Source organism: Pempheris klunzingeri, chromosome 2 (assembly GCF_042242105.1).
Source record: "Pempheris klunzingeri isolate RE-2024b chromosome 2, fPemKlu1.hap1, whole genome shotgun sequence".
Classification (NCBI taxonomy): Eukaryota; Metazoa; Chordata; class Actinopteri; order Acropomatiformes; family Pempheridae; genus Pempheris; species Pempheris klunzingeri.
Genome location: NC_092013.1, coordinates 19,471,951 through 19,484,245, shown reverse-complemented (window position 1 = coordinate 19,484,245; position 12,295 = coordinate 19,471,951). Strand labels below are relative to the sequence as shown.

Here is a 12,295-nt window from a genome sequence, read left to right as displayed (position 1 = left end):
GCATTAAACTTGAGTTTAAAAATGTGCACAGCTGTGTCACTTACAATTAGGGCTGCAACTAACAATTACTTTTATCATCAATTAAGTTCCTCATCATTTTCTCAGTAAATCAATTAGTCTTTTAGACGGTAAAATGATAGGAAATAGTGGTTGGTCACTAGTCTCTCGAGCCCTGGCTTGTGAACTGTGTTTGCAAAATGATTTTCGATAAAAGCCGCCATATGGAGGGCTTTTGTAAACAAAGAAAACTCGTTTACATTCAGCGTTATTCACCAGAGCACAATATGTGTGTATTCTTTAGGCCTTAACCAGGTTGGATGCATTTATTTCCATGTAAAACAACAGCGACAAATGCGATTTTTCCACCAGGTTTGACAACTGCATTGTTTACATCCATGCTAACTACCGGGCAGTCTTCTTCTCAGCCTTTGGTGATGCGTTGATGTGTATTTCCACACATTACTCCCACGTATAAATCAGTGGAATGATGTTGAATTATTGGCAGGACCATGTTTTAAATTTCTGCTGATTGATCGACCAATCATTTCAGCTGTAATAACAATGTAAAGTTGTTTCTTTTTGACAAGTTTCTCAGTAGATTACAGCATTTGTTTTGTTTTGAAATATGTATGTGAAAATTGCTTCTTCCAGACAAACACATTTGGAATACAGTTATTGGTTTTGTTGTTAAGCATATACTTGTTATCATGTGTCTGGGTCATGAAGAAACACAGCTTGGCTTAGCTCCTGCTATGTTTAAAGTAGGCATTTTTCTGTGGTGAGATGAGATTGCCAAGTACTAAGGATAAACTATGTTTACCCAAACATGTTTTCCGTATGCAACTTGATTGAAGCAGATGCTCTGCATTTGGACCGCACTGCAGGTTGCAAGGATCTGTCAGGTGTCTGAATTACAGATGCAAATGTAGTCAGCTATTATACATGCCAGCATAATTCACATACAAAAATACTGCACCTACAGCTCGGGTCCCAACATTATTATCATTAAGTTTCTCCTCTTCTCAACAGGATGCTCAGCAAAGCAAACAGTAGCTGGGATAAATGTGGAGCCAGACAGCCACTAAAAGGTCTTAAATGCTGTAAAGGGATAAAGGGATGCAACACAATATTTGTATAACTAAGTATAATTTTTCAGAGAGGCTTTAGGACCTAAGGTGTTCTGAGGACATTAAATGTCTTGATATCAGTAGGGCAAAATTTAGAATTACAAATAAGGCATTTCAGAGTAAGTTGTGGAATCATAGTCCAGATGGGATTGATGCACAACACTGTACACCAAACATCCATGCATCTTCAGATAGATGCAGGGAATAGTTTGTTATATTGTAATAGGAGTTATTGTTTCTGCAGTAAATTTAAGAAGAGTCTAGAGACTTAAATTTAATTGAAGTGCAACTGAATAAGAAGCAGAGCCTGGTGCTGCGGTATTTATATTTGTTATTAACAGTCAAATGGGCTTTTTACTGTTTGACACTGGAGTATGATTGTCACTCAGATCCATGTGTTAATGCTGCAGCAAGCAATACTATTTATTATATTTATATATTGTGATTTTTGTAAAAAAAAACTCATTGCATATCATTAAAACTGATACCTTGACACAACCTCTGCATGTGCGGCACTCGTAGTAAGATCCAACAGGCAACAAACATAACTATTTTTCTAAAATGAGAGAGAAAGCGTTTTTCTCTGCATTCACAAACTTAGGCGCTAAGTGCTAAGATCACCAACTATGGCTGATAAGTGAGATCGTGCAATATTCTGGTCAAGATAGAACATTTGCACACCTGTCTCAGTAAACAGACACTTGGCACCTTCACAGCAACTGATACAGTGTTACAGTGTTACAGAAATCTGCTATTTTTGGCCCCAAAGTGTACCTGCTAAAAATCACAACAATTAAACAGCTTTACACTCTGCTGGGTCCTCAGCAGAGAACATGTTGGGTGTCATAGCTGAAAAAGTCACATGCCAGGCAGTGGAAAACGATTATTCCCTCTCACCTATGATTTATTCTCTGTTGTTATTTTCTCCTTCAGATAATCCACTTTTATTCATTTCAAGTGTAAGGTTAAAAACATTAGACGTTAATCCATGCATCACATTGTGCATACTTAAGCGTTATCCCGTATTCAGCAGGCCGTCCTACACTGTTTTTTCAACATAATTAGATTAAATCCTTCATCACTTGGTGCAGTGCGGGTCCATGTGACTATTTTGCAGGGCTTGTAGTCATACATACCCCCCCGACACACACGCAAAAGAATAGATGGTATAGATAATGGAATAACATAGCAAAACAATAATTATAATTTACTCCACTGAGCAAAGCATTTTTTAAAGTGTCTGCTGGGATGCTGGTAGAAAATATTAAAAACGCCACCAACGCAGCTAAATAGAGACGTAGTTGTAAAAGTACTGAACAATTCTCAAGGAGCCTTTTAGTTAAATAGTTTTTTTCTTCTTTTATCTTTAAATAACCTCAATCAGTAGTACGTTAAGCTTCGTTGGCAAGCTCTAAAACGTCCAGTGCATGAATACATTCAAGTCCATTATTATGTTTCCATATCATTATTTCATGTTTTTCCCTGCTGGCGTTGCTCAGGGATTCATCTTAAGGTCTTAGTACTGAAGTAGAGTACCTCAGTGACTGTGGCCTCGAACCTGTCTTTATGAATACATTTCAAACCAAGCTGAGGTAGCTTGGACAAGCCTGGATAAGGCTGTGGTGGAAGAGACTGAAAATACCACAAACAAACTCCATGTACCAAACAAATAGGGAAAATGTCTTTTTTTTTTTCATGTTTCATGTAATAGGTCAAAGAAATCAGCATTGCTCAACTCAAACTCTGCATTTAATTGGGTTTTCATATCAAAGCTATTGGTTTGGTTTAATTCTGTATAATATTCACCAAAAACAAACAGACAAAACAAGAAGACACATGCTGTGTCCCAAATTCATTCAGTGTTTGTACTGCATCATAACTGTCATAGTCTACTGTTTTAATATACAAACACATGAACATAGTGTCATACCAACAGGAATTTACACAGTGCGTGTAACGTCTGATGCCTATCAAAGCGCAGCTGAAAGCTACGGCCAATTAAACTTAACGTTAAAATGTTTTTAAGATTTAATACTGTCTAGCTGTGAGCAGCTCCTCCATTTCCTCTGTGCATTGCATTGTGGGAGAATAGTGTGCATCAACATCACACTCAAAAATTAGCCGTATTCAGTAATGCGTGCTGTCTGCCCTGAGTGTATTTTATTTTGAAACATTTCTATGGTGGACACACCACATACAGAAACCAGCTTACAATCACTGTGTAATGTGGAACTGGGACATGGTGACAGATTTAAACCAACATGAAACATCGACATGCAGAAACACAAAATTAACAAAAATCTGACAAACTATAAATAGTATACCACACAGTGTAATTATACATCTACATGCCACATTTACATGTAAATACAATATAAATCATGTCATTTTTTTACTCAAATACCATACACATTCATCTATGTCTCCTCTCCATTTCATTGGGCAAAAGGGTCTTTAAATAGATTCTGAAGATCTCACGTCATCTGTTAAGCTGCTGCAAATTTTAGCCTCCACACAGAAAGGATTTAGATCCAGAACACTCATATCTCTAAATTTTGACTGACTATGCCAGTCTCCACTACATTTAAACACCTTTAAATAATGATGCCTGGACCTTTAGGCATTTCTACACTAAATACTGAACCCTGTTAGCCATGGTGCCCAAATATTCTTGCCACCAAATGCAGCATAGAACAGCTAACACGCACACAAATGACACAAATGTATGGACACTCATTAGTTTCTCCTAGGTCATTGATTAGAGCCCTTGTTAGTAACGAGTCAAGTTTTTTTTTTTCCTCTTCTTTTCTGGTTTGTATTCTCTCTTTATATAATTTATCACAGACAATATGTGGCCACAGATTATCTGTGAATGCCAACCTACAGGTCTGCTGTCTGTGATAATGAAGTGCAGCATGTGGCAAAGAGACATTTAGACAGAAAACAGGGCTGTTTTTCATCAGGATCATGTTTCACTGAGTGCACGTGGTCACAGATCCTCAACAAAAAGACACATTGTATATCGTTAACAGGAAACAGCCCTGTCTCCTGTTTGGTAAATCACTGTGTGTCATAGGGATAAAAAAAAAAAAAACTAAAAAAAAAAACCCATTTACATGAATATAGTTTACCAATCACAAAAACTGAGAAACTGTGTTGAGAAACGTGACCAGCACCAGAAAATCTAAAATATGGTCACTTGAGAAGGACTTTGTTGTTTAACTGACCTATATATTTTTCTATTCAAGTTCCTTATGTAATATTTTTCCTGTCTTCAATAGACACATCAGTAAAATCTTTGCAGCAGTGGGAGCAACAGAAGCCTGCATGATGCAAGTTCTCACATGTATAAAGCTTTACCATCATAACAGCTACCAGTGTGTTCCCTGTGGCAGTGGAAAATGTAAGAAATATAATAAAAATACAATAATTTTTATTACGGCCATTTACCAAAAAAAGCACATTTTGTTGTGTGCAAAACGATACTAAGAGACTTCATGTTTAGCAAGTTACATGTACTCATGAGCATTGTCAGCTCATCATCTCAGCTTGTAAACTGGATATCCTGCCGCAGCATAAGAGAACACTGAGGCTGACTTGTAAGAGATGCCTCTCCTTGAAAATCTGGTAATAATACAAACTTGTCTCGTGTTTATTTCCACCCGTCCTCATGGCGAAAGTCACAATAGTGGTCTTTTTTTTTTTTTAAAGGGTTTAAAAATAACTCTTTTTACGAAGGCGAGCTCTAGTAGCCGTAGTGGTTACAAGCAAAGGAGGATGTCAGGTGACAGTATAAAGAGCGACTAGACTTTCACCCACAAGGATGCTGTTCGTGCCCTGTGTGGAACCAAAAGTATTAGGTCTAGGCACTGAACCAGGGAGGACTAAAAAGCATGACACCAGTAAGCTTCCAGACAGTTGAACACTTTAATGACACAGGAAGGCAAAAAATACTTACAACAGCTTGAGCAATGGCAAACAATGCTTTCAAAGACTTGACTAGATTTAGTGGCAACGTGAACGCTCGGACGAGACAAGACGATCTGGCACAGGACAAAGGGACTATTTATACAAGAGGTAATGGGGAACAGGTCAGGTCAAACAATCAGGGCGGGGCAGACAATCACAGCGGCGGGAAACACACAAGGTCACACAGCCTGAAACGAGAGGAGAGTTAGTTTTCCCAATAAGACAGGAAGTGAGAGACAAGACTAGACACGAGTGAACTAGACAAACTTAACAGACACGACGAGACATAACAAAAAGTCAGTGTTGAGTTATTTTAACATACTCCACTTATGTCATGTACGTTTCAGTTAACTTTTAACGTAACTTATGTCACATATGTAATGTAACATGCATATTCATGCAGTGTTACTTCCATAACTAGCATACTTATTTTAGCCCAAACTGTGATCTTGTCCTAAACTTAACCAAGTATTTTCGACTTATTCTGTCGTTTCACTGTGAGGATTTGTTGGTTTATCCCCTTGTCATATGGCAAAAACAAAAAACTCAATTGTTTTTGGAGAAAAATAAGAATAAATAAAAGTCAGCGCCCAGCTTTAATGGCTAGTGTTAAAGGTCACAAACCAAGCCAGAAATCTTGGTACAGTGATAGACTCAGCAGGATTTAGAGCTTCTCCATGTGTATATCTTTCCTATTGTATCAGTGTCTTCACACGTCTCTCTAAAAAGTCGATTGGAGGGTTCTGAGGTTTCTGCTTTTAGAGTCCTTACCACATCACTGCATTTCTCAGATCTTTACACTGGCTTCCTCTTTGACCTTAAAATACTACTGCTGGTCTACAAAGCAAGGAATGGTTTAGGGCCAAAACACATTTCTCATCTGCTGCTACATGATTAACCGTTCAGACTTCTCAGATCATCCAAGACAACTCTACATTCTGTCCCCAGAGTTAAAACTAAACATGGAGAAGAAGTATGCAGTTTTTATAGTATGCAGTATAGCTGGAACAAAGTCCCAGAAAACCTGAGGTGCTCCATCTCTGAGCTCTTTCAAATGAAGGCTAAAGACTTTTCTGTTTTCCACTGCCTTTTATTAAATTAAACCTTATTCTCCTGTGTAATCTATGTAATTCTGTTTTAGCTATTTTATTTATATGTGTGCCGGCATATTGTCTTTTTATATTGCTTCTTTTGTATCTTGTCTTAATACCTTTTATGTCTTACATAAAGCACTTTGAATCGTCTAGATGAAGGGTGCTTCTCAAATAAATTTGCCTTTTCCCTGTTCTCCTCACTCCCTTCCTGTAACTATTTACACTAGTAAATAGGCTCCTTCAGGGTTATAATTTTATTGATGTTCTTCCCTGTGCAGATACCCCAGGTGAGCTATGCCTCCACTGCTCCAGAGCTCAGTGACAACACCCGCTACGACTTCTTCTCACGCGTGGTGCCTCCAGACACCTACCAGGCCCAGGCCATGGTAGACATCGTCAAGGCCATGCGCTGGAACTACGTCTCCACGGTGGCCTCAGAGGGAAACTACGGAGAGAGTGGGGTCGATGCTTTCATTCAGAAGTCTAGAGAGGATGGTGAGTACACTTGGCCTCTTATTGCCTTTCTAGCTTTGGCCGTGGGAGGATATTATCCCTGCAAACTTTCCTTACTACAGATAATTGAAGAAGCTCAAAGACAAGCAAGCAAGCATCAATTAATGAGGTCAAATGCTTTCTTCCCTGGCCAGTGAAAGCAGCACTGTGTCCCTTTGTCAATATACCTGATCTGTTCGCACACAGTACTGCTATACACTCAGGTGCATTTTTAAAAATTGTATTCTTTCACCCTGTATTTATCAAAAGAACAATAATAATAAAGAAATTATTTTCAGCTGTGTCCTGGCAAATAGGCAGAAATAGCAATGAGTTATAGACACACAACACAAGACAGATAACCACAGGATATGCCCCAAAACCACAATTAAACAGAAATGTGAATATCACGAATAACATTCCCAACACAGTCAAATAGGTCGTAAAGGTTTTTATTCTGAAAACAACCCGAATGACACCCAAAAGAGCTGTCAAACATCATACAAAGACTTGACATTGCTCACAGCCATAAATACAGTCAACCACTTAATGTGCATACCTACATGGAAAAATGACACTTCAGGCCAGAACTATGCAAACAATGTCAGGGCTCCAAGCTTGGTTTTATTTTTAGGGGCACTGAAATATAGGATATCCGTGAGAACCAGCTCAGGAATGCACTGGTTTCATTAATACGGTGTTTTTCAAACAGCGTAGTCCAGTTATGAATCCACTTACTGAATCTAATTTAGTGTCAAATCTACATTTGTTAAAATCCCTTATTAAGTTAACTACAATTCAAAAGATTGAGCTGAAATATGAAGAGTAACAGGACAGAAACTGAAATAGCTACAACTTGAAAACGAGATAAGAGAAGAACTGATTTCATGACAAAAGACATTTTTAAGCCAAAGATGCTCAGAAGGCACATTTTATGTTTCACAAGCAACTTTGTCCAAATACTGCACGTCCTGATTCAGAACTTGTGCTGATAACTTTAAAATATTTATAATGATATGAGTGAAAGTTTTACTGAGACAATACGACTACTGAAATTGATGTGATCAATTGTGTCGTTTTACTGGAGCGGATGCATCTCTCTGTTGGACACACACAACACTCAATCCACTAGTGTTTTTTTCTAAGAGCAGACAGTGGCTTGCAGAGAGCACACAAAGCAAACAGCAGCTGAGTTCAATTTTGGCTTTTCATCAACTTGTTAGAGTCAGATGGCGACTGAAAAATTCTGTTTTTTTGTGTCCTGTGCAGCAGGCATTGGTATCTTTTAAACTCATTGTATTGGTTCTCTGGCCTGATCCTGGTTTAACTGTATGCTTGAGTACTACCCAACCCACCAACATGAAACTACAGGCAGCCATTTCTAAATAGGCTTAGCTGAGTGAAGTAGACACTACCTGCCCAGAAGCAGCACAGAACCAGTTTGTTTCAACATTGGGGGAGCGTTAAGTGAAGGGTCTTGGGATTGTTTCCCCTGGAAATTTGGAGGGTCATTAACTTAATTTCCTCCATTCTGGTGAATTTTTATGCACCAATTTGTGCCGTTTCTACATCCCAAATTTATTCTCTTGTAGATCAGTTTTTCTTATTTAATGTTCTCCCTGCTGAGCCAGCACACACATGTAGCTGCCACTCCGGTGGTTAATGCTGCTCTCCCTCGCTGTGCTCTCAGTTCAGTCACCGAGCATCATGCTGGCGGGGACATGCGGCGGTAACCCTGTCGCAGCTCATGGTCGTGGGGCGGAGCTTTTCGTTGAAGCATAGCTCTCGCTCTTCGATACCCAATCAGAATCTCTATTCCCCTCTTTCGCCCCTTAGTTTTGGCATAAAAACATGTTCTTGGCGGAATTTCCATCAAATGCGGCAGCCTACAATATAAAGGACGTTTACCTTGAGTTAGATAGGCAGAGAAAATCGTTTGCAGCAAGCAGTTGACCTTAAAGTTTCTAAGTGACCTGGTTTTCACAAATTGCATAATACACTAAACACGGAGTACAAAGAGGTTAAATACACAGGTTCAATCAGCTTTTTGTGGCAGAGAGAAAAAAAAGGCTGACTTAGAGAAACACAGTTTCTCCCTTAGATAGTACATGCAAAAAGATTAATCATTTGGCTCACTGCTTGAGTCTTTGGATCCTTTTTTCTTTGTGCTTACTCTTTTTCCAAATTACTCCACTGAAACAGTTCCCAAGGAGTTTGGGTTTAGGTGTTCTGGTCAGTTAAATAGGACTGTAATTAAAAGGATGAGACTTGAAGGTGCCCCGCTCATGTCTCCGGCTTGCACTGTGCCTGGACAGAATGAGACCGGCATGGCTCCGGTTGCTCATCAATTATGTCTGCCACTCTCTAAACACTTAATCGCCTGGGCATGAGTCAGGGACAGCAGAGGGATGGAAAACAAGTGGTGCCGGGATGCTAAGGATTTTATCAGTGCTGAAAAATCAGGAAATGCATGTTTCTTCACATAGTTTGACTTAGAATACATTATACAAGCTGTGGTTGACAGTCTCACACAAGGGCTATGAGCAAACAATGAAAACACTGTCGGTGACCAACGGTGTCATGCAGACTGCACTATTGCGTGACTTTGATTGAGGGCCTACTCGGAGGTCATGATGAATCCATAACGGCTCTAAATGATCTCTCTGGTCTGATGATGCCTTTTTTTGGACATGGTTGAGCTCCAAGACAGCTATGAAGGGAAAATCTATTAGACTTTATGCCAGTTTAAATACCTTTCTGCCCCGTTTCCCAATCATGGAACTCATTTGAATTTCAGAAAGATAGGTAAAGCATAATATGTATGATGCAGAGGAGGAAAGTAGACATACTGTGTGTCCAGGAGACCAGATGGAAAGGTAGCAAGGCTAGAAGTTTAGGAGCAGGGTTCAAGTTGTTCTATCATGGTGTAGATAGGAAGAGAAATGGAGTAGGAGTTATCTTGAAGGAGGAGTTTGTTAGGAATGTCCTGGAGGCAAAAAGAGTGTCAGATAGAGTGATGAGTCTGAAGCTAGAAATCGAAGGTGTGATGTTCAATGTTGTTAGTGGGTATGCTCCACAGGTAGGATGTGAGCTGGAGGAGAAGGAGAAATTCTGGTTGGACCTTGATGAAGTGATGCAGAGCATCCCTAGAAGTGAGGGAGTTGTCATTGGTGCAGACTTCAATGGACATGTTGGTGCAGGAAACAGATCGGATGGAAGTGTATTGACAGGTGCCAGTAGTGTGATGGGAAGATGGAAAGAGTACTTTGAAGAGTTGATGAATGAGGAAAATGAGAGAGAACAAAGAGTAGAAGAGGTGACAGTTGTGGACCAGGAAGTAGCAAAGATTAGTAAGGATGAAGTGAGGAGGGCATTGAAGAGGATGAAGAGTGGAAAGGCACTCGGTCCTGATGATATACCTGTGGAGGTATGGAAGTGTCTAGGAGAGGTGGCAGTAGAGTTTCTGACTGGGTTGTTCAACAGGATCTTAGATAGTGAGAAGATGCCTGAGGAATGGAGGAGAAGTGTGCTGGTGCCCATTTTTAAGAACAAGGGAGATGTGCAGAGTTGTGGCAACTACAGAGGAATAAAGCTGATGAGCCATACAATGAAGTTATGGGAAAGAGTAGTTGAAGCTAGACTAAGGGCAGAAGTGAGCATTTGTGAGCAGCAGTATGGTTTCATGCCAAAAAAGAGTACTACAGGTGCAGTATTTGCTTTGAGGATGTTGATAGAGAAGTACAGAGAAGGTCAGAGGGAGCTGCATTGTGTCTTTGTAGATCTGGAGAAAGCTTATGACAGGGTACCCAGAGAGGAACTGTGGTATTGTATGAGGAAGTCTGGAGTGGCAGAGAAGTATGTTAGAGCGGTGCAGGACATGTATGAGGACTGTAAAACAGTGGTGAGGTGTGCTGTAGGTGTGACAGAGGAGTTCAAGGTGGAGGTGGGACTGCATCAGGGATCAGCTCTGAGCCCCTTCTTGTTCGCTATGGTGATGGACAGGCTGACAGACGAGGTTAGACAGGAATATCCATGGACTATGATGTTTGCAGATGACACTGTCATCTGTAGTGAGAGCAGGGAACAGGTGGAGGAGAAGCTAGAGAGGTGGAGGTTTGCCCTGGAAAGGAGAGGAATGAAGGTTAGCCGCAGCAAGACGGAGTGTGTGTGAATGAGAGGGACCCAAGTGGAAGAGTGAGGTTACAGGGAGAAGAGATAAAGAAGGTGGAGGATTTTAAGTACTTAGGGTCCAGGGGTCTTACAGTCCAGAGCAATGGAGAGTGTGGAAAAGAGGTGAAGAAGCGTGTGCAGGCAGGCTGGAACGGGTGGAGAAAAGTGTCAGGTGTGATGTGTGATAGAAGAGTTTCAGCTAAAATGAAAGGAAAGGTGTACAAAACTGTGGTGAGACCAGCGATGCTGTTTGGTCTAGAGACAGTGTCACTGAGGAAAAGACAGGAGGCAGAGCTGGAGGTAGCAGAGATGAAGATGCTGAGGTTCTCCTTGGGAAGTGACCGGGATGGATAGGATCAGGAATGAGTACATCAGAGGGACAGCACATGTTAGAGGCTTTGGAGATAAAGTCAGAGAGGCCAGACTGAGATGGTTCGGACATGTCCAGAGGAGAGATAGTGAATATATTGGTAGAAGGATGCTGAGTTTTGAACTGCCAGGCAGGAGGCCTAGAGGAAGACCAAAGAGGAGGTTTATGGATGTAGTGAAAGAGGACATGAAGGTAGTTGGTGCGAGAGAAGAGGATGCAGAAGACAGGGTTAGATGGAGGCAACTGATTCGCTGTGGCGACCCCTGAAGGGAAAAGCCGAAAGGAGAAGAAGAAGAGGTAAAGCATAATATGTACATCAGTTTTAGACAGAAGACTTTTGGAGACCAACATTAATAAAGACGTCACACATATTTTAAAATAACAAATGTTTTATTACCATTTAGCAGTTTTAAACATTTTAGTCAAGGGTTAAGAGTATAATCGAGCACTGAACCACAAAGATATACTGAGCCCATTATAATCTGTGGACTTTTTACACTTATAGTATTTTATAATTCATATTTCTGTCTCAACATTACACTTGTTACTTTATTTTTATATACAAAAAAATCTTTGTCAACATAAACCTGTTCCATTTTTGTTCCTTCTCTGAGTGGATAAACATTTTTCCTAGCACATATCAAATGGAATTAAAATAGTTGGCTCCGGAAAATCGACAGATATTAGTTATTAGATGTTTTCCTGCCAAGTGATTAGCATTCAGTTTGAACTCTTAATTGAAACACCCTCCATATGGTATTAAGCCAGCAAATCCTTGACAGTGGAAAGATTGTAGGTTGATATATTATATTGCAAATATACTGTTAATTCACTGCTGCATTTGCTCATTACTTTGCCAGATAGCATTGTTTTGAGCTAAATGTACCAAGAAAATAAGCCGAAAAAGCACATTATCTGAGTCAGCTCCCACAGCAACAACCCTGGCAGCCCAGCAGCCACCTGCTTGGAGTTTCACCAGCACAGCTTTCCCCTCTCTCCCTTAGGAGAGTTAGCAAATATAACTGAGTACAGTGTGGGTAAAAATCAGATGATGAAAGGTAAATACGAATTCC

The 12,295-nt window shown here is 40.1% G+C and overlaps 1 protein-coding gene across 2 annotated transcripts in view; it reads left to right on the top strand.

The window, feature by feature from the left end:
• Window positions 1–12,295, top strand: part of LOC139210562 (metabotropic glutamate receptor 4-like) — a 132,117-nt gene that overhangs the window by 55,084 nt on the left and 64,738 nt on the right. For both annotated transcript variants that reach the window (XM_070840622.1, XM_070840612.1), the window contains one exon: window positions 6,469–6,685. In XM_070840622.1, coding sequence (XP_070696723.1) covers window positions 6,469–6,685 — 217 coding nt within the window. The remainder of the gene's footprint in view (window positions 1–6,468; window positions 6,686–12,295) is intronic.